The sequence below is a fragment of the Bombyx mandarina genome, chromosome 18 (assembly GCF_030267445.1).
Source record: "Bombyx mandarina strain Sakado chromosome 18, ASM3026744v2".
In the NCBI taxonomy this organism is placed as follows: Eukaryota; Metazoa; Arthropoda; class Insecta; order Lepidoptera; family Bombycidae; genus Bombyx; species Bombyx mandarina.
Genome location: NC_143224.1, coordinates 13,524,808 through 13,548,433, shown reverse-complemented (window position 1 = coordinate 13,548,433; position 23,626 = coordinate 13,524,808). Strand labels below are relative to the sequence as shown.

The window sequence follows — 23,626 nt, the reverse complement described above, 5'->3', positions numbered from 1 at the left end:
GGCAGCCGTTGTAATCTACTGAGATCTTAGAACTCCTATCTCAAGGTTGGTGGCGGCATTTACGTTGTAGATGTCTATGGGCTTTAGTAACCACTTAACACCAGGTGGGCTGTGAGCACGTCCACCCACATCAGGAATAAAAAAATTTTTTTTAGAATATATTGTAAAAACTTACTTTAATTCATTACAAATGTTCCTGGACACCAAATCCAAGTTAGCCACGACGCAGGCAACGTTCTTAAATTTATCAGTGACAACATTCGCTCTGAACTGATCTTCTTGGGCATCAGAACTGTAGTTTTGTACTATGAAGATACCACAAACTGGTCCAGTTTTAGTTGCTTCTCTGATCATGTTTGTGCATCCGTTCTCTGTTTGTAAGTTTTCTGACGAGATCTTGATTGTCACGTTCAGTTTTTTCCACTTGCTAATAAAACAATATAAGTTATATTTAAGGAAGTAACATTTGGAAAATATCAAATAAGCTATCTGCCATATATTTAGATAAAACATCATTGAGATTTGTAACAATGTGGTCAGTGCCACGGTTTCAAATTTATATTATATTTTATCGGTAGGCAGCGGCTTGGCTCTGCCCCTGCTATTGCTGAAGTCCATGGGCGACAGTAACCACTCTCCATCAGGTGGGCCGTATGCTCGTCTGCCTACAAGGGCAATAAAAAAAAATGTTTTAATTTTAAATTGTGTTTTTTTTAATAATTTTGAATATGCTTACAAAATTTTAGTGAAACAATATCCGGCGATAGAATTAGGCTTGATGTGGATAAACAGATTTCTGGCACCACGTTTCACTAAACGATCAATCAGTTCCAAGCTTAAAGCGCTTTCATCACACACAACGATATAGCTTCCCCTCGATGTACAGGTCAATCTGTGGAATATTTATAATATAAATAATATACTATTATCAATATTGTCGTCCATAATTATTATAAAATATTTATTTGTGTATCTCAGGAATGTGGACAAGATAGGACTATCATAACAAATTACATTATTATTTTAGCAACGTTTCGGTCTTTTATTAGTAGACCTTCATCAGGCATCTGAAAATTACACATAATTGATAACCTACAATACAAAAAACAACAATTGTCGAAACTACCATATTTACCATAATATGAATTTAAATAATCCCTATCTTACACTGCACAATTGTCTCAGACATCAGAAACTAATACAAATCTACAAAGCAATAAATAATAGAAATAAATATAAATATTTACTAACAATCACACCACGTTAACTGGTCCCGTGATAAGTTCGTAAAGAACTTGTGTTACAGGTACCAGATAACGGAAATAAATATAAGATTTTTATTATACACATACATATAATATTTAATATACACCCATAATCCTGGAAGAGACATTTATATTTATCATACAAATATCTTCCCGAACCCGCGACCCTCTTGTGTAGTGACCATGTCACTTACTACTACACCAGACGGCCGTTAAATATAACTGTTATAAATACACAGATCAAGTAGAGTTATAAAATTACAACTTCATTACGTAAAATTATATAAATTATTGTATAAACATTTACAAATGCACACAAAACTATACATATAAGAATATGTAATTGAATATGCAATTTAATCGTCGTCGTGCCCTAAAGGTTAAGACGTCCGGTGCATTCGTATGTAGCGATGCACCGGTGTTCGAATCCCGCAGGCGGGTACCAATTTTTCTAATGAAATATGTACTTAATAAATGTTCACGATTGACTTCCACGGTGAAGGAATCTTCCATCGTGTAATAAAAATCAAACCCGCAAAATTATAATTTGCGTAATTACTGGTGGTAGGACCTCTTGTGAGTCCGCACGTATAAGTACCACCACTCCGCCTATTTCTGCCGTGAAGCAGTAACGCGTTTCAGTTTGAAGAGTGGGGCAGCCGTTGTAACTAACTATACTAAGGCTTTAAAACTAATATCACAAGATGAGTGGCGCATTTACGTTGTAGATGTCTATGGGCTCCAGTAACCTCTTAACACCAGGTGGGCTGTGAGCTCGTTCACCCATTTAAGCAATAAATAAAAATGTCTTTGCTTTGGAAAGGGCTTTTTACCTTGGATGAACCTTCAAGTCGTGATTCGTGTTGGAGTCCCTCATTTTAATCAAAACCTTGCCTCGGTGCTTACTGGAGGCCAGGAGACGGAACGCTCTGGATACATTTGCTGGAGAATACACCATCCGGCTGAGGGGCCTCACCACTCCACTTGCTATACCTTCGCTAATCAATTTGTGCAGCAACTAGAATTAAATTTTTGAAAATAATTTTACGAATTAGAACTTTCATTAATTCCATCATAAATTTGATCTTGATAGCTAATTAATTAAAAAGCAATTAATTTAATAAATTATAATGAATTTTATTTTTTGATTTTATAACACGCCTTTTACTCATACCCATACTCCCCTAACCATGTACATGTAACTGAATATTCCAACGGAATTTTAACTAATTTCAAAGCATATGAGTAACTTTCAAATTTGCACACGTGTGCAATTAACATATGAATAGTTTTGATTACATTGGCCTAATACTTAATCACGATTAGCGGGATAAAAAAGTACTATTTTACTTTTACAGGCAAAGCACAGACTTCATAGGACGATGTTAAGTGTTTTTTTTTATTTATCGACCTGAAAAATTATCATCGTCTATTTATTTATAATACAGTTTTGCTATGAAACCGAACTAAAAAGTATAAGCTTTCAAATAATTAATTTAACTGTAAAAAAGTATCAAGTGTCCGACATTATATGTTACAAAAATAGTTCTTTGGTAGCTTTTTATATCTACCTAAAGGTATTATAAAAAAGTACAGGTTTTTTGTGTAATCAATCAAAATATTTAAAAAACATTATTACAAATTACAAATAAACAATTTAAAGAAACCGGTAGAACTCAATCATTACCTCCAGTTAGTAAGGTCTACTATGATATTTCTTGTTAAAAATCGAAAAACTTTCATTAAAAGTTTGAGCTAAAAAACCTTTTTGCAAACTAACCTTTTTCTCGCTTAGTCCTTCAGTTTTGAAGATCGAAGAAAATTGTGTTGATGCATAACTCCCGGATGTGAACAAAAAGCTCATGTGGAAATCATTGTTCCGAATCATATCGTGTTCGCTTAGATCAAGGAACAAACTGTACTTCGCAACACACTTTATTACAGCCTGAAAATTAAGGTGGTATTATTTCGAAATCAATTTTTTTTCAGGATGATGATATCGATAGGCCGGTTCACAATAACGCTACTTCTTACTGTCTTGATCAGCCATTCTCACTTAAGCAGCTCACCATACATACACATTATTATTGATACGCGCTGGGGTTCGGGATAAATAAAATTTCACCAAAGTACAACTTAAAACTGTATTCAACGCTTAGAACACTTAAACACTTCACAAACACTTTAAAACATTCAATTCGCTTGTTCCACTTCGCTTCAGGTGATCCGTTCGCTGTTTCGCTTCGAGTAGTTCCGATTACTGACTGGCGGCGTGCCATCCCTACAACGCTTTTATAGCCGATATCTCATTCCTAGAATTGTCGACAATATTCTAGACATTTCTAATAGTAATTTCCGCTATCTGTCAATAGATGGCGTTGTACTTCTCGAGCGTTCTAGATCCTTCGACATTCGTTCGACTATTCGGCGATAGATGGCGTTACTCTTACCGGCGTAACATTATGTTCACTATAACCTATTAGATTGTTTGTTTGAACTTGGAAAGGGTTAATTGTATATTGATGGCACTATAACGATAACCTTTAAGCTATTTAAGTTATCTAGTTGTAGTATGAAAGACTTTTTAAAATTAAAATTGTATTGTTTGACCATTTCCAGGACAAATGTGAGCTTAAAAATATTTACCTCACGTAGATTTCCGTTCATGTAATTGATGACGACGTCACATCCTTTATTTTTAGTGTTCTGCATGACCTTATCCTTGAAATGAATATTATGGGAGCTTGCAATATTCGATTCTGTAACAAAATGTATCATATTTAATTTGGTTTTATGAGTTACTAGATCTTGTGTACATGATCATCATCATCATCATCATCATCGGTTGCTCTTGGCAGAGCAGTCGTGGTCATTTGGAATTCTTGCTTATTAAAGCCTTGACAGATGTCTTCCATAGTTTGCGAATCAAGGCCCGGCGCACACACTCGTTAAGTGGGGTTTCAGTAAGGTATTTCACATGATCAGTCCAGCGCATGGGGATTTGTCCACGAGATCTCTTACCATTGACCCTACCCTGAACATGATAGGCGACAACAAATTAGTCAATTTATTTAGTTATTTTAACGTCATAAGAATAACTGTAAAATTTGGTTTAATTTTGGTTAAAGGGACATATTTTCACTTGATACGCGACATTTACCTTTGTAATTAAAGGTCCATTTTAATTAGTATTAGCACAAACAGTTCGATGTTTGTAATTGATTTCAATTAAATTTACTCCACTCAAATAGCCGAAGAAGTTTTTTTGTTATGGTATTAATTACAAATTTTCAAAATTTTATATGATTCTCCTGTAAAGTTGCAAAAATGTTGCTTAAACCAAAATTCAATAGTCGTTCACCCGTCGACATGGTTCGTTGAGTTAACGGTTGGAGCATTATTCTAAATTCCTTTATCAATAAGCTTATGTTCTCTCTCCCTCTCTCTCTCTCTCTTATATTTTTTTATAACTGGAGTCTCCATTGTCTCTGTAAGATAATTAATGTTTCAAACTACGTACCCGGCAAACTCGGGAACAACTTCATTAGGAATTCCTTCTTTTTCGTGTCGCTTACTGTCGTGAAAACCTCACAATCCAAAGCGAGACAGATTGAAATGACGGCTTGACCTAATGCTCCGGCTCCTCCATTGATGAAAACTTTTCTTTTTCTCAATAATTCAGATTTAATTGCCTATTAACAAACGTCAAAAAGTGTAATTGCGTTTACATTGACGTCGACAACGGTCATCCGTGACAATGAAAACCGTCAAGTTTCGTAACGTCGGAAATAATAAAATGATATTAATAAACGCGAGACTAAACGGTAAAAGTGCTTTTAATTATGTCTACGACTCGCGGTTTTTTTTATGGCTTAAATAGGTGGACGAGCTCACAGCCCACCCGGTGTTAAGTGGTTACTGGAGCCCATAGACGTCAACAACGTAAATGCGCCACCCACCTTGAGATATAAGTTCTAAGATCTCAGTATAGTTACAACGGCTGCCCCACCCTTCAAACCGAAACGCATTACTGCTTCACGGCAGAAACAGGTAGAGTGGTGGTACCTAGCCGCGCGGACTCACAATAGGTCCTACCATCAGTAAAGAAAATACAATGAAAAGTGTTCTTTTGTCATTTATATCTCAACATTTAAATGCTGCTTAGTTGTAAGGTTAGAGTTTATATAGTTTAAGTTCACTGTTTGTCTTCCTAATAAAATAAAATAAAATAAATAAAATAAAATACAGTGTCCCGTTGACTGCAGCAGGACTCTCATAGATACATAACTCTGACACAGCTGATCTTTTTTGTACATTTTTGATGTTACGTATTCCTTTACTTAATAAGGCATTGTATTTATTTTGTAGCTGCTGTCAGTTTACAGCCGCTACATCTTGGGGTAAGCGGTCGTCACTCGTGAACTTATTGCTCCCAACGTAAAATATATCTACGTGCGTCATCTTGGTTACTACTACTTAAACTTCACAATCGTTTCTTTTACATACGCTTTTATATAATGAGGAAATTGGTAATGATGAAGAATCTTATAAATTAGAATTTATTTTACCTAACTTTAAAATAAAGACAAAAAGTCCGATTAAAAGCTAACGTGATATTTCAGACTTACTAAACAATAATAAGCTTGTAGATATGGTAAAGGCACAGTGGCAGCGTCTTCAAGGGTCCAGTGTTCAGGTACCGGCCACGTTAGATCCGGGTCAGCTTCCACCAAAGTCGACAGAGCTCCTCCCTGTACTACACCCATGACCCTTTCACCCCTGTAAATGGGAAAGTTAATATATTTAAAATTTTGGGCGATAATAACCTACTCTGAGGAATTTTTATTGATAATGTAACAATGACCTACGAAATCGAATAAAATTACTTTTATAGCAATGAAAAGTTTTCAAAATAATTTTAAAAACGTGCTGAACTATCAATCTTGCTATAGGAGACGATGAGCTAACAATAATAATAAAAATACAGCAAAAATAAGCACGGCAGAAGATCGTTTTTATTTACTTTGCTTGATCTTGTGAAATACAAGTGTAACTATCCATACTGTCATATGACAAATGTTGTCATAATAACAGTTTTACCATCTTCCATTCAGGTATTTTATGTTAGGTACAAAACTTAAAATTTTAAATTATAATTCATGTCATCTTTGTCTTCACTACTTCCTAACAGCCTTGGCTGATCAATAATCAAGAGATAGCTTCCATAGTCTTTAATTCTAGTTAAATTTTGGGAAATTACATGAACTATTAATTCCAGATAACTTACAGACTGTTAATACCACTGTAATCCATTCCAAATGATCTGTTGGACTTTGATGTGGTTCCAGCGGCATCTTGTGCATCTCTGTACGATGGGCTACTATAGCAGACCTAAGAAAGGTTTTGATTGTTTTTATTTTATGATTGGAACGATTTTTGGTTTAAGAAAACCATTACATTTTGCCCATTTTAGTATATTCTCTACCCACAAAGTGTTAAATTAAAATCCCATACAAAAATGTATAATACTTTTTTTGGGTAATTTAAAAGTCCTTACGGCCAATTCGATGTAGAAAAATGTAGCAGGATAAAATAACATCTCTATCCATTTAAGTATGAAATTACCTGAACCAAGTTATTATTGGCCGGAGTAGAAGATGCCTCAATCCAAGTCAGGCTGTTCAAGTCACCGGTAATAGCATTAGTTAAGTAAACGTTTTGGAAGTTCGAGTATGAATCATTGGACAAATAGTAGAAGCTGCCCCATACACCCTGGAAATAAATTAAAACATTTTCATAGCATACAAAGATTTTGCATCGGATTATGTTCTTGAAAAAACTAAATTATACCTTTTTCAAAACGTTGAAAGTCAAGTTCTTTCGTAGTTGTTCTTTGAACAGTGGATGCTCAGCATCAAATGATGGAACATGGTAGAAGTCGTCAACCAGTACTAAGCTTACATTATTTCTCGGTTGCTTACTTAGTTTCTTAACTAAACCTAAAAGAAGAGTAAAATAATGACATTAAATATTAAACTAGCTAAAAAGGCTATTTGACAAAAATCTAAATCATCCTAACGACATTATCAAATTTAGTTTTGCAGATAGAAATACAAGTTCTAAACAACAAGGGATAAGAGACAACAAACATGCGAACTCAAAGACCCAGGAGCCAACAGACAGTTCAAGGGCAGCTGCTTCAAGTTTCCAGTTATACAGAATCCGATAAGAGTAACGATAGTCGCCCGGTGGAAGATCTTCCTAATGTTGTTTTATATAAGACGATAGATAAATTAAAAGACAGATATTTTTTTTACAAAAGATCTTACCGTAAAGTCCGCAATAGGGTTGTCTCTCTGAAATCAAAACGACCTTTCTTGATTTTTCGATTTCGTTTCTCAAGCGTGATACCCAAGTGAAGTTGATGTCGTGATTGATAGGCATAAACGTAACATCAATATCCTCCGAGGTCTTGCGCAGCAAAACCAATATATGGTTCTGAACGGACATGGCTGATACAGTTGTGAAAAGAGAGTGATCCGGATTGATATTACTAATGTCTTCTTCCATGGATAGGATGAAACTATTCTGGCGTAGACTATCATGTATTTTCTTCATTTCCTGAAATAAAATATATATTTGTTACACTACAAATAAACTCTTTTTAGAATCTTGAATTGCAACTCTGTAGGTTCTCTAGATCCTACTTTTATTGTGGTTTAAGGAGAATTGAAAGAAATTCATCAATTATTAAAAATCAATGATGTACATATTATAGAATGTACATTAAAAAAATTATGATGGTATGAACATAATACTTAATTCTGATAATATAATATTAATAAACACTTAAGTCAATTATAGTATAATAGACATCTTAACATACGACTTCAATGATAAAAATACTATGAGGTGAGATCCTGACAAAAATTCATGCAATTATTATTGCGAACTAAAATTTGAATTACGACAATCGCCAGTCTGTCAAATTAGAGAAATGTTATTGAAATCATTGTATCAACAACCAAAATTAATTGTAAATCTATTAAACAAGGCCGGAAGTAAAATATTACCATTTCGTTTCCTAACAAATTAACAGCAATCAGGACATCTGCTCCGCTAACTGCTTTCAAATCTAATGATTCAACAGAAACAACATCGAAATTAGCGCTTGCATGTGTTCTTGTCACTTCCTTGATGAGCTTTGAGATTTCGTGGTCTTCTGATCTCAAGCATTCGATCACATTGACTTCCTCGCCATTTACATTGTCACTTATGGTTCCAAAAGAGACTTGTAACGCAGTCTTGAGCTATAAAATTCAATTTAAAATTATACTCTAACTCAAAATCAGAATATTTTGCAGCAATTTTTATATTTTTTTCTGTCTTTAAATTCAACAAGCAGATTTTGAATTACTATGAAAAACACATGTAACTGTTTTGACTTTATACTTGATTGTATAATAGAATATCTTATCAATATATAAAAAGTAAATTGAGAGCAATATAGACTTTGTATTGTTAATTAACAAAATTAATGAATTAGACAAAAAAACCTAGTAATAGACACGGAATAAGTTATGATTGATAGCAGACCGTTAACAGATTGAAAAAAATACTAACATCAACTACTCCCGTTACAAAGTATGGAACAAATACTCTAGATTGCATAACATCAGGTTCTTTTTCAACTGCTGGTTTATCGTTGAGCGTTAGTCCAACTAATTCAACTCCACCACATCTGAAAGAGCAATCATATTGTATTACCATACTAACTGTTACAAATATTCTGAAATTCCAAAAATGAACCACGTTACTTTATTTCCCAGATCGAAAATGGTCATTGACCTAAAAGTGTGGTCATAATTGAAAATGGTTTAATCACTAGTCTCTGGAATCATATAATTCATGATTATGATACTTGTAATGCGTAGTCATGACTACCACTATTACGATAAGTAGGTTTGTGTGTCCGCATAAGTAGGTAGGTACCAGTAATGTATTTTGATGGGAAGGATGGGACAGTTGTTGTACTATAAAAACGGAGTCTCTTATAACTCATTTTCTAAATGGGTGGCTGCATTAACGTTCTTTATTTCTATGGTCTATAGTCTATGGTAACCACTTTAGACCAGATGGGCCGTCCACCCATCTAAGCAATACAAAAAAGCTTTAGTAATATCTTTGCGTATTGCAACTGACACTAAATCTTTTGATCGTTCTTATCAAATCTTACAATAATACTATTGAAATGAAGTACGAGACTATGCAAAATACGTTAAATTTAATTAATATTAATTTAAAAACAGTAGCATTACATTTAAATAAATAAATAAATAAATTTAATTTAGATTTTTATATGTCTGAATACTGTGAAATAACTTTAGATTTAAATAAAAGTTTTTAATACTCACTTTGTATAATTGTAATGATCATAGATTTCAGCATTTATACAATTAACATTATCTAAAGCAATCATTTTAGCGTTCTTGTGTTCTTCAACATTGATGGACAGTTTCCTTATTATTGTCGGTATCGAAACACCGTCGTGGTCTTTGGCGAAAGCGTTTAATTGAATTAGACCATCAAGGAATGATATCCAGTCTTCTGACCACTTGATATTTCCTTTCTTACGGCTCGATGTAGTCGAGTGGATTGACTGAAATACGTCGCTGAAAATACAAAACTTTTTAAATAATTTCAATTTCTTCCTTAATTTAAGAACTCTATATCTATACTAATATATAAATCTACAGTTATTGATGGATGTTCCGTTATAACTACTGAACCATGCATCCGATTGACTTGAAACTTGATATCCATGTAGAAAATACATGTACTTAATGGATGGGCTAATATTTATATGAGTGTTGGACTCCCTAATAATAATGACAATAAATAATAATGTTAATTATTATATATATCTCCCATGGGATGTTACGACAGTAATTCATTGTGATGTAAATATAACTACTAACATAGGTCTAAGTCTTATTAACAATTTATATGAGTCATGGTTACTTGCAATAAAAACATTATTATTATTATTATTAATATAAATGCGCAGCCAAGTCGGCGAGTACGGCTAGTTTATTTATAAAATCGTCTTTGGGGCAGGTTAAGTTTATTTCATTCGTAGCTTGACCCAAAGTATACTGACCTATAGGAGTAGCCTCTCAAGTTCATTAGAGTGTAAACGTCTTTTGAATCCAGTGCAATATCATCTGTATCATCGCTTTGAGGGGGATTACGATCGGCGAAATCTTCCGTCACAGCTTCTTTTACAAAACCACTGACTATTTCAGTGTTTTCGTAACTCACCTAACGTAAGATTACAATTAATTCACATAATAGTATTTACATTACAGTAACAGTATAAATAGAATAGTGATACTATTTAAACAGTCGTCATGGCCTTAAGGATAAGACGCCAGATTTTCGAATCCTACAATTTTTTTACCATCAATTTTTTTAAAGAGCCGAAGTTTTTTGAAATTCAATTATTTACTAGACAGTTAAGACCTCAAATCTCAAAGTCCATGGAGGCATTCACATTGCTAAGTCTATATATAGGCTGCGGTAACTACTTAGCAAGAGGCAAGCGTATTTTGTTTTTATTGCTTGCTTTTATTTAATATATTTTTTTTTATGTAATATTATAGTAGTAGTAGAGATATTAAATAAAATATACTATTTTTTATATATTTCAAATTTCATAGAGCATTAGACATATTGTCAGGATAAAATTGATTAATCTACGAACTAACCCCGAATCTAGCATTTCCTTTATGTATCATGAACGAAAATTTCAGTGTATCTTCATCCCTGATGGCTACTTCGCCACGGAACTTAAGATCTTTGAATACAACAGACATATCCTTGTAGTTCTTCCCGTTGTACATGGCCAGGGTTTGCCAAACGTTCACTAGAAAAGCGGCTTCTGGTAGAACGCAGATTCCTGTTTGCATTTTATTATTTGAATTATTATGTGGACAACATATAAAAATATAACAGAATATAGAAATCGACTTCCAAACAAAATTCGTTACTCATTTTTCGAAGAACTCTGTTGTATAATCTTATACCTTTAAACGAGCAATTCTTGTATATTAATATATATGTATATAATCTGAATCTCGGAAACGGCTCCAACGATTTTTATAAAATTTAGTATACAGAGGATTTCGGGGGCGATAAATCGATCTAGATACGATTTATTTTCAGAAAATGTTGTTGTATTCGTGTTTTCAATAATCAACTCTTCCCGACATCTATTGGCAAATCGAGGGCAACTAACCGCTTTAAAAACACAACAAGATGGCGTTATCGAAAAAAATCATCGGTCATCATTTGGTGTTTTTAAATATGATTATTCGAAATTTTATTTAAACAGGTTATCGTTTTATTTGTGGAAATTACGTTTTCTCCATGATATTCTTGAAGTGGTAATCCATTGTATTTTATGACAACTCCTTCATCCGTTTTTTATTTAACTTTTATTTTTTATGGTGTAGTAGTTTTTTTAGTTTCAATATGCAAAAATAATTTACCTTCTCTATTATGACCCCTGAAGTATTTGAAGTCATCGTCGTGAATTGACATGACGAATTCATAACACGGAGCGGTCACTCTGTGTTTAGTGTTATAAATGGCTTGAGGCCTGAAAACAAAATCATATCCAATGAACAAGATATTTTTTATTCCTACTGTAGCTAGACAAGAATACGGCTCATCTGATATTGAGCAGTCACTGTCACGTCGCGGATGTGAGTAACACCAGAAACGGAATCAATTCGCTACCTACCGCGCAGGATTTTTCCATAGCCTTATTTGAAAAAGGACATGTCATAGCGTTCGAGAAGCACCGTCAAAGGACGTTCATTCCAAAGCCGAAAATGTAACATAACAAAAAATATATTTGAAAACGCACATCCGCTTCTAGCAATATTCATTTCTTTTACCACTTGAATTCTGGCTGTTTTGTAACCGTAGACCATTTCGATTACTGCCCTACTAGGCTTTCTCGAAAAGCAAATGTAATATATTGAAAAATATTAGTCGTCGTGCACTACCAAAATACAATTTCGAACAAAGGCCCATTTTGGTGGAAAACATTTCACCTGCAATACTAAAAGCAACTATTCTAAAACAAATGACGTTCACGGAATTATGTCCCGATTTTTAAGTACTTTTAGTATCTTCAAATTGCATTTATAATAATTTTATTAAAATTTATATTTTTAAACGTACCAAGTTTCACTATGTTCCCATTCAACCAGGTGCGACAGTAGAGGAGTCTCAGTAGACACAGGATACTCGATTTTTGGATATAGAGCACTGATTTTTGGGTTCAATCCCAATTCGTATAATCTAGAGAAATAAAGAACTGATTAATTTAAAATATTTAATAATTGCTAAACTTGAAATGTTGCTCAGGGAAATAAAGTTGTCAGTTGAGTCTGAAGATTTTGGAGCTGGAATGGAAGCCATTTTTATTACAAGGATGGGTGAACAAACTCATGTTCCATGATCCATATTTGGTTAAATTGATACTGGAGCTCGTAGACATCACAATCATGGAATCAAAGCTTCAATTCTAGTGTATTCCGAATATCTAACCCTTCAAATTAAAATGCAAGACTGCTTGGTGGTAAAAATAGGCCAAATGGCGGTGTCTTACCAGGCGGATTTAAAATTATTCGTATCAACCAGGCTTGTCTGGTCTTAACATCTTAATACGTAGTAAGAACCCGTTTAATAATAGTATTCATGGTGTAGCTAGCTGCAAAAGCTTTGAGCTATTCCTTCCAATTAATTCAAATCTCTTACTTTCCAATTCCTTCCAGTAAAAATTTTACGGGATCAGCATGTCCTCGTCTGGTCAGGGGAAGATGTTGACATTCCGGCATAGACCTCTTAAGGATCGCTTGTAATAATCCGTGAGGTGCAATCTCAATGACCAATGCGTCTGATGGTATTAACTTTGAAGTTTCTTCGAATAGTACTGGGTTCTAAGAAAATAACATTAGAAATATTTTTGAGTAACACAAAATCTTAATGCAAAGCTAAAACAAACTAATAGCTAATTACAAATATTTAAAACACTACAATATGTACGAAGAATTTCTACTTAACGTTAATCCATAAGAATATCAATAAAACACAATTAAAATCCAATTGCAGATATTTGAATAAATAATATCTTGGATTAAAAACAACATGGCAACACAAAATACTAACCAATAAATTATTAGTGTGATACTCTGCTGACGAGAACTTAGCTTTAGGATCATCCCAGTTTTCTTGTGGTACAGATGTAGATACCCACTTTTCACTCCGTGGCTTCGGGTCTTTGATGACATCACTCAAGTATTTTAAAAGGCCAGGACCTTTATAAACAAAATAATAATAATATTATTATTCAAGTTATATTCTTTATATATATTTTAGACGGCTATCTGTGTACTTCACATTTCAACATTAATAATTATAAATACAACGTATTAATTCAGTCTTATACTGAGTTTTGTTCCTTTCGGTCTTGTTAAATATAGCATCTAGTATTTATTTTATGTATAATATTAGGTCCTTACATATGAAATTAGCGAATAAGACCACACACTGCACAACAAACAACCACTAAGTTAGATGAGCTACAATTGGAATGTCTGCGAGATCCACCGTATTCTCGGGACCTTGCTCCAACAGATTATTGATAGTTATATTAAATTACAAAATTTTATTAATTCTCGCCTCCATGGCTTTTGTTAGTAAAGGGATCAATGAACTACATAAGAGATGGTAAAAGTGCATAGATAACAACGGTGCATACTTTGATTAGATAAATATATTTTACAAAAAAAATTTACTTCATATTCCTCCCGTACAAAACGGCAATTTCATATGTAAGGACCTAATATATTATGAGCATAGTTTATTTATTATAATCGGTAAGTAACACTTCAATATTTACCGCCATCAGCTATGTATCTCGAATGAAACGAGATGTTAGAGCAGGGTACTTCTTTGGCAAATATCCCTTTACTAGTGAGCTCAGAGATGAACTTCTTCATTGGTTCAGCGGGTCCTGATATTGTTGAAGAATCCGAACTATTGTGGCAAGCCACTTCGATTTCAGGCGGACAGAGTGGTAGGATCTATAATATGTAAGGATATTTTAAAACCCTATTTTACTCGAGAGTGGAAAAAATAAAAGATAACTAGGTACGCTTTTCTTGATACACTTTTGCATGCGTTTTCATCTGTTCCCTAACGCTTTCACATTTAGCATCGTATTTTGGAAACTACTTTGCTTTAAATAATGCGTCTCGATTTTACAAGTAATCATTAAATTGGTCGCTGTATTTTTTTTTGTTTCATTTAATAGTTTTTGAAAAATTCGATTTTAATTGCAACGTTGATCATGGTTCAAATTTGCACGGTACCGATCTCAGTGCTGTTTCTTCCAATGTTTGCACTAAAACCAAATCAATATTACCAAAACCATCACTTTTTATCATTTGTGTTAGGTACATAATCTCTTATACAAAACTGAATTTACTGCGAAGGCCTTTGAAAACTAAACAACTTTCTTACTTGGCTCTTCAACAATTATTATGTAAAGGTTGTAGATCTAGTGAGCTTTACTGTTTACTTACATTCTTATATCCGAGTCCAACGGCGGCCATGGACCCACGAATGAATGGCGTTTGCACAGAAACCAGACCACGGCTGTACGCTGATAAAATCGTCTCCTCTGCAGTGAAGCAACCGTCGGCGTAAGCACATCCTAATTCTCCCACACTGTGACCTGCCAATGTAAATGAGCAGTTGCAAAAAAAATATTTTAAAAAATGTGTGGTGTCGTGGGACACCTGGTAGGAACGAAGTTCCTTATTATAAAAATATTAATATTATAATTCTATTCGAAGTATAAAGAAAATAAAACTGGAGCTTTGAAACAACCCCCGGTCGGTAACGTGTGAACTTATTGTGGTACATTTCATTCACGGTTGTTTGCATAAGAGTTAGTGTATTGCGCAAACGAACGCTCTGAGATCGTGGTCAATGAATGAAAAAAAAAATGTTATTTTTTGTACGTTATTACAAAGTTAAGTCGTACATTGTGTGCATTACTAATTTGTACGTTATTACAAAGCTAAGTCGTACACTGTGTACATTACTAATAAAAATCTTACGTTACGGACATTTTTTCTCGGTTAGGGTACCCCTCCGCATGGTCCCATAAGGAAATTCGTTCCAAAAAACTTGTACGTGAATATGAATCTGTGTATAGATATTAACCAAATGCTCCTGTGTTGGTGTATAAAGTGAACAACATATTATAGAATATTCTGTTCATTAAGAATTTGAACTATTATAAGTTGCTTCATTTGTGTTTTGTTATTTCTTAGTATTGATTTTGTTTTAAGTTATTTAAGCAATTATAGCTTAATGCTTAACTGCAAATATTCACTTTTAATGATTACTTTTAGACCAGTTTTTGCTGTATTCTATAAAAAATCATTCAATTACCAATGATGTGATCAGGAACTATTCCTATTTCTCTCAAGACATCGGTAAGTCCGATCTGGACAGCAGCAATTCCAACAAATGAATGGAGAATGTTGTCAAAGATAGATTTATCTGGTTCACACAGGATACGGACGATATCAATACCCTTGGGCGCGAGAACTTTGTGGCATCTGGCGGTGAAAAGTAAAATATATTCATTTAAGAAAACCTTTCTGGCTAGTAGTGGCTGTGATAGTAATAAAATTAGAAAGCTTAACTAGTGTTGGGAATTGGAGATTAGTTAAAGTTTTTCTTTCATTTAAATTATTCCAAATTAGACTGTTAAGTTTGTTATTCATAGTGTAAAAGAAAATTTATTAAAGCTCTAGTTCTTCTTAGTTACAGTTAAAGTTTTGTGAAACTAAAGGTCGTTATACATTAACAACGTCAACATTATGGCCGTTGTTATTTCTTTTGTTCATTGTTAAGCACCAAGCAACCAAATAAGTTTTAATTTTTGCTAGAGTTGTTTAATAAAAAGTTGTAGTGTTATTACGTTCTATGAGATTATACATCAGAATGTAGTAATTGTCACAATGCTCTGCTGACCAACTTGGTATCACAAAGACTCAATTAATAAGGAAATGAAATTAATTTAAATTAATTAGGAATTTACATACATTTAAATATTACAATTGAGTATAGAATTGTATTTAAAAAAATACAATATAAAATAAAATACAAATGTATTTTATCAATTAGGAAATTAATTGATAAAATACAATTGAGTCTGATAAGTAGGAACTTATCAAACGAAAAAGCACGAGGGTTTTGTATCAGAACAAGGCGATATCAGTCGTATTTCACCTTAAGTCTACGGTTTGGATTCATCACAATATGTATTTGCTTCGTAGTGAAAGATCTTTAAGAACAAGACCGATAAACCGCCAAGCTATCCCAGGATTGAATCAGGCGTAATCATAATGATTACGAAAATATCTTACATATTATGCCACAGATGCTTCAGATAACAATTCGAACTTACTTTTCAATAGCAGCAGCAAATACAGGAATCCTCATTAATTCAGCTCCCATACCAGCCCATTGGCTTCCCATTCCACTGTAGACGAACCACACCGGACGAGTAATACCTGGGCAGTACTCTATGCTTTCACTGAGGCAGACCGTTTCATTGTTCTCATTGTTTTCTAAAAAAATATTATAGGCATGTTACAAATTGGTATGTTACAAATTGTTGATCTTTTTATTAGAACTTCTAGTTTTTTTTATTGCTTAGATGGGTGGACGAGCTCACGGCCCACCTGATGTTCAGTGATTACCAAAGCCTATAGACATCTACAACCTAAATGGCGCCACTCACCTTGAGACATGAGTTGTAAGGTTTTCTTTTTAACAGTACAACCATCCAGTCCAAATAACCATTTCTTTATAGATATCACTTATTGTGATTCTTTTATTTCGTAAATTAAATTATCTCATATAGTATCTTTAACCATAAAATAAATACTTCGATATATTTTTTTTGCTTAGAGCTTTCATTCGACTATCGTTAGCTCTGGCAGTAACAACATCCTGATTTTAAATTTCATTATTGATGTCCTCTTACTAATTAATTTAACTCTAAAATTGTATGTAACTAACTGACCCAACTACGTTAGTTAAATAAAGGTGATATACCAAGTATTATGTATCCTCTGCACATATGTCCAGCTATCTCGTAATCATGGATGTCGTGTATCAGTGCTATTTGCTCGGCATCAACGGGTCTAGTCTTTAGTGATTCGAAAATCTTCTCTACGCAGTTATTCTGTCTACCGGATGCTAGCACTAAATGAGGTATGCTGCTTTTGTAGCGTTGTAGGTCCTGAGATTCAAACAAAAGAAGATGGGGAAGAAGTTGATTGAAAAGAGAAATAGCGCTTTTTTTTTAATAATTATTATTGTTGATTTAATAAGAAGCTGTGTTGGTCTCTTTTAGTTTCAATATAAAATATTCAACTTAAGATATTGGCTAGTATAATATTAAGGCTCCTTAAAATTTCAATAAGTTTTTTACTCCGATAAAGGCATATCTATTCTTGTACCAAATGGCCTTACAGTAAAGTAATCAGGACCTTTGTTAAATATATTTAACGTTAAAAGTCTGGGTTCCCGCATATGTATATTTACAACCTTAAATCGCAGACAACCTTAGCTTGGCTATTGAACGTGTAACGTTTATCTTGATTTATCGATAGTACGATTTATAAGTGATGACAAATGTTATGTGTTAGAAATGATTAAGTGGACACATCGTTCACTATCATGAGCGATGTCGAGAAACTTTACAACATTGTCATTACACATATACATATCTATGCTTCTATACTAATATATAAATCTACAGTGGTTTTTACGGATGTTCCGTTATAACTACTGAACCATGCATCCGATTGACTTGAAACTTGGTATCCATGTAGAAAAAAACATGTACATCATGGATAGGCCAATATTTATATGAGTGTTGGACTCCCTATACCAGTTGTCGTTAATGATGAGAATCTTTGTGGGGGTGAGAAATAATAATGTTAATTTTAAGTGCCCAGCGAAGCGAACGGGTACAGCTAGTTATATTATAAACGTTATCAACACCCATGAAGCATATATTATGTAGCCTCTGGGTTATATCTTGCGTATATTTTCTTGTTCAAGGTAGTTTATGGGCTTAAAATTTTTACTGCATTGATGGATGAACAGGCAAATGACCCAACTGGCGTTAAGTGGTTAGCGGACATATTCATATTATGAATAGCGTCACAACGTGAATGCCGTCAACTATCATAAAGTCGAAGTTTCAATTCCATAACAGCTGTTTCGCCTTTCAAACCAAACTACTCCGCGGCATATAGGCGGTTGTATGTGGTACCCTTACGCCCATTTTCATATTATTAATAATAGTATTTGGTCGCGATTTATGAACATATTTACTAAAATGATCGACGGTTTGTTTACGATAACAATAGCTGCATCATTCCATGACCAAGCACCGGTTACTGCTCTTTAATGAATTCCAAAAACGCCGGGCCTCGGTTCGCAAACTGTGGAAAACATCTATCAAGGCTTTAACAAGCAAGAATTCCACATGACCACGACCAAGAGCAACCGACTATGATGTAGCATAATATGCAAATTATACTCATAATCATATGATTACGCCTGATTCAATCCTGGGATAGCTTGGCTGTTTATCGGTCTTGTTCTTAAAGGTCTTTCACTGCTCATTAATATTATTATAAAAAATAATGTTAAGTGGTAAATGTATTACTTTATGCTTAAATTATTATTACCTTAGGTTTGAAGTGTCCCTTTAATAAGACATGCAAATTGACTCCACCAAAAGAGAACATGTTCAAAGCGGAAAAGCCTCTTTTGAAAGGAGAATTGTCAGTTAAAACCTGGACTCTCCCGTCGCGTACGGAATCAATTTGATCTTGTGGTTCGGAGTAATGTAAATTAGCTGGGAGTTTTCCCTCGTGGTATGCTAGACAGACCTAAAAACAGAATTCAAAATGAAAATTAATAAGTTAGTCAAATATCTTATTCTCATTTGATAATCATTTGGAGTTGTTGAAGAACGTCGTGAGAACGTATTCATTCGGGTGAATAAACTTTAACGACGATACTTCGGCCATCAAAAAATATCTAGGAATAAGTATCATAAGTCGCTCAATACATTTCAAAGTTTCCCATTCGATAATTGAGGTAACTTTATATATTTTATCAAAGGTCAAAGGATCTCAGCGTTATTATAAGATCAGTGACTACTGTAAGAATATACATATTTTTATCTTCTTTGGGGACTCAACTCAAAACGTTTTCTTATATACGAATTTTCTTTTGTATACAGTAATTTCATTAATTTATCACTATGACTCCTATCAGAGTTTCGGGAACTCCAAAATATTATTCTTGGTCGGTAGCTCCATATTTTTGGAACGAAGTTTGTTATGGGACGATGGGGAAGGGTACCCTAACTGGGAAAAAACGTCCGTAACGTAAGATTTTTATTAGTAATGCACACAGTGTACGACTTAACTTTGTAATAACGTACAAAAAATAACATATTTTTTATCATTCATTGACCAAGAACGATTGAGCGTTCGTTTGCTCAATACACTTACCCTTATGCAAACAACCGTGAATGAAGTGTACCACAATAAGTTCGCACGTTACCAAATGACCGTGTGTTGTTGCGAAATCTCCAGTTTTATTTTCTTTATATCTCGAATAGAACTTAAAATTAATATTTTTATAATAAGTAACTTGGTTCCTATCCGGTGTCCCACGACACCACACATCTATTTTTTTTTGTTAGTTTGACGTATTTTTTCACTAAGCCTTAACGGTATGATGGTGTTTCAAAAATGCTGTAAATTATTTCAGTTACCTTAGTAACAGCACAAACTCCAGAGGCCGCTTCACTTGACCCCATGTTCGACTTGACGCATCCCACTTTGATAGTTTTATCATTGCCGAACACTTTACCGATCGCCTCAAGTTCTTTACCGTCGGCTTCAGCAATGGCTAAAGAAAAAAGAATGCTGTAAGTATCTACACTATTATATCAACACAGCATGTACCGAAAGTAAAGTTGTGTTTCACGCATTTAAGCTTTCATGTGAAGCGTGAAGGTATAGCAGTATGTGACGCCTACATTTGTGCGACCAAATCGACACACGATACAACGACGATAAAGTATCAAAAAAATCATTTCAGACTGTTAAGCATTTATGATCAACTGATATGATAGTCATCACTCCATTAAAACTGATATTTCGGCTCAATGTCTCAAGATGACCAGAGCCATGTGGTATCTATGGATCATATTTAACGTAAGCCATTCAATTCTAATACCATTTTAATTATCTATAGTGCTTACGAATCAGAGCTGCTACCTTTGTTTATAACTACGTCAAATCAGTATTGCAATTCGGATCTAAGGGTAATAAAAAAAAGGGGCATTGAAATTTCGATTTCGAAATTTTGATATCTATGGTCTTTCGTAAGTCCGGAGGTTCCCCCACAACTTAATTACAGTATTTCACGTACCAGCACCAGACGCTTCAATGTACTCCACGTCTTTAGGACAAACGTCGATTTCAGAGTAGAACGCTTCAAGGAATTCCTGTATCTCCTTCGGTTCACGGATTGGTAGAAATTCATCAGCATTTACGTTTGTACCGTAATTAGTTTTTGCGTAATATACTTCTGAGTAGATCCTGGAAGTAAATGGGGTAATTGAGGCATTTTTATTCACGTTAAGATAATTATAATAAGTTTGTTTGACTATCAGTTGTTGTGGCCTTAAAACGCAAGAGGCCCCTGTACAAAGCGATGTGACTGTGCCGGTGTTGATTTTTTTCAGACAGACACCCATTTTTTTAATGAATTCAGAAAAATTAATTCAAGGCCCGCCTTGTGTTAAATTGTTACCAAAAAACAATAGAGACCCCAATGCGAGTACCATATACCAACATGAAGCATGAGCTAGAAGTCTCAGTTGTTTTAGAAGGGAAGCTCTCCTACTCTACGAATCGGGACCCATGACGCATCTCAGTCAGGTAGAGACGATGGCGACCATCTCCATAGCCTCACAGTACTCTCTACTACCAGTTGAAATAGTTCTTATTCTTACGACAAAATGCACATAAATTTATTAACTGAAGTTCGTTAATACGAATATTTAATTTTTCATGGTGAGTTTATCTAGAAGAGAAACTAAAACTTCAATTCAGAATCAGAAAACTTGACCGAAACGCGTTCTGTACTTAGGGAAGTGAATTCCAAGCAGTCATAGAATTGTAAATGTCGCGTAGTATGTTAGTGGATGTTTGTCCACTTCGCTGCTTCCCAAAGAAAACTGCGGTACAATCCAAAATATTTTATGTACCAATTCCGAGGTAAGCAATTTATAGCTTTTTTTTTATTGCTTAGATGGATGGACGAGCTCACAGCCCATCTGGTGTTAAGTGGTTACTGGAGCCCATGGACATCTACAACGTAAATGCGCTACCCACCTAGAGATATAAGTTCTAAGATCTCAGTATAGTTACAACGGCTGCCCTACCCTTCAAACCGAAACGCATTACTGCTTCACGGCAGAAATAGGCTAGGCGGTGGTACCTACCCGCGCGGACTCACAAGAGGTCCTACCACCAGTAGCTTTAAGAACTTAGTTTCAAAATTTGCTTACATTTTTGTTAAATTCTAAATATTAAAATGTGCTACAACGATATTCGGGATTCAAGGTAATCTAATACTTAAAAACTTCGTATATAAATGATTCGATTTTATAATAAAAATTATAGAAAAAGAACACTGCAAATTAATATTATGTAGGTTTGTTCAAGTGTATCGAATGTCTCTCAAAATCATATTTAATGAAATCGTAAACAGACTCTGCGTTTATTTGTTTGGACCTTTGTGCGGGCTAACTTCCGCAAAGGTTTACCAATTTGATCGCGGTTTTGAGGTAAAGTTATGGGATTAGTTCGGGCAAACATTTAGATCTTTAAATCAAAGATTGAACCTTAGATCAGCTATTAATTCATTAAATGCCCCAAATTCCAAATACGAATGATCTATAATTAAAAAATCGTGTTAAATCTAGGATACGCACTTGTCTATATTGAGTGTTTGGCGCAATTGGGTGACGTAATAACAATCATAACTGCCAATTGCACTCGCTCTTTATTATCGTTACGCCGATAAGAGTAACGCCATCTATCGCCGAATAGTCGAACAAATATCGAAGGATCTAAAACGCTCGAGAAGCACAACGCCATCTATTGTCAGATAGCGGAAACACACATCGAAGCTACTCGACTTGTCCAGAATGTTCTCGATAAATCTAGGGATGTCGTATCGACTATAAAAGCGTTGCAGAGATGGCACGCAGTCAGTTAGTAATCGGAACTACTCGAAGCGAAACAGCGAACGGATCACTTGAAGCGAAGTGGAAGAAGCGAATTGAGGATTTTAAAGTGTTCTGTGGGTGTTCTACGTGATAAATACAGTTTTAAGTTGTACTTTGGTGGAACATTTATTTATCCCGAACCCCAGCGCGTAACATTATTATGATTATCTTACCTCTTAGCATTCTTGGACTTTTGCAAGAATAGGACGCTGACTGCATCAGATCTAACATAGCCGTCTCCGTTCTTATCGAAGCATTTTGTTTTACCATCCAGACAAAGAAAACCAGCCCTGAAATAAAATTGTTTATCATATCAGTGAAAAAAATGAGTCGCTGTCAGATTGGCTTTACTCTACTGTGCAATATAATTCTTAAACTAAATTTTACAGAATACTTCAGTTTTAAGAAGTCATTATTTAAACAATGATGATTGGAGTTCAGAATTGAAGAAATTAATGTAAACAAATGTGATCATTAACATGATAGAAATAAATAATAGTTTAAAAACTAACAAAACACGCGTTTATAGAAAATCCCACTAAAAATAGAAAATAAAACTTAATAAATTTTAATTAAAAATTTACGTAAGAAAAAATAATTTTATTGTAAAAAAAGCGTGGGGTGCTTTTCAGGATATTATCAAAATAATTCTTCTCCTCATATCTGTTCATAAAATATTCAAACTACTGATACCATGCACATTGTATGGTATGATAGTAATTGTATCACACGCATGCATGCGTGTTTTGTTAGTTTTTTTAAACAATTATTTATTTTTCATTTTTTTGTTGAATTTAAATTTTTTCTTTTTTTTTTAATATTAAATTGTCATAGATCCTTAATAAGTATACCAAATTTCGAGGTAATCCGA

At 34.1% G+C, this 23,626-nt stretch overlaps 1 protein-coding gene across 1 annotated transcript in view; it reads right to left on the bottom strand.

The window, feature by feature from the left end:
- LOC114242139 (fatty acid synthase) overlaps window positions 1–23,626 on the bottom strand; it is a 39,515-nt gene that overhangs the window by 5,847 nt on the left and 10,042 nt on the right. The window contains exons 5-33 of the mRNA XM_028173185.2: window positions 22,929–23,045; window positions 20,889–21,058; window positions 20,227–20,363; window positions 19,127–19,330; window positions 17,478–17,664; window positions 16,825–16,987; window positions 15,801–15,970; window positions 14,924–15,075; window positions 14,239–14,422; window positions 13,506–13,654; window positions 13,095–13,276; window positions 12,516–12,635; window positions 11,816–11,925; window positions 11,033–11,223; window positions 10,426–10,586; window positions 9,680–9,937; window positions 8,889–9,006; window positions 8,339–8,575; window positions 7,595–7,886; window positions 7,116–7,264; window positions 6,891–7,037; window positions 6,553–6,656; window positions 5,894–6,044; window positions 4,786–4,957; window positions 3,912–4,024; window positions 3,046–3,210; window positions 2,099–2,283; window positions 737–892; window positions 176–427 (exon numbers count right to left, since the gene is read on the bottom strand). Of these exons, the coding sequence (XP_028028986.2) occupies window positions 176–427; window positions 737–892; window positions 2,099–2,283; window positions 3,046–3,210; window positions 3,912–4,024; window positions 4,786–4,957; window positions 5,894–6,044; window positions 6,553–6,656; window positions 6,891–7,037; window positions 7,116–7,264; window positions 7,595–7,886; window positions 8,339–8,575; window positions 8,889–9,006; window positions 9,680–9,937; window positions 10,426–10,586; window positions 11,033–11,223; window positions 11,816–11,925; window positions 12,516–12,635; window positions 13,095–13,276; window positions 13,506–13,654; window positions 14,239–14,422; window positions 14,924–15,075; window positions 15,801–15,970; window positions 16,825–16,987; window positions 17,478–17,664; window positions 19,127–19,330; window positions 20,227–20,363; window positions 20,889–21,058; window positions 22,929–23,045 (4,896 nt within the window). The remainder of the gene's footprint in view (window positions 1–175; window positions 428–736; window positions 893–2,098; window positions 2,284–3,045; window positions 3,211–3,911; window positions 4,025–4,785; window positions 4,958–5,893; window positions 6,045–6,552; window positions 6,657–6,890; window positions 7,038–7,115; window positions 7,265–7,594; window positions 7,887–8,338; window positions 8,576–8,888; window positions 9,007–9,679; window positions 9,938–10,425; window positions 10,587–11,032; window positions 11,224–11,815; window positions 11,926–12,515; window positions 12,636–13,094; window positions 13,277–13,505; window positions 13,655–14,238; window positions 14,423–14,923; window positions 15,076–15,800; window positions 15,971–16,824; window positions 16,988–17,477; window positions 17,665–19,126; window positions 19,331–20,226; window positions 20,364–20,888; window positions 21,059–22,928; window positions 23,046–23,626) is intronic.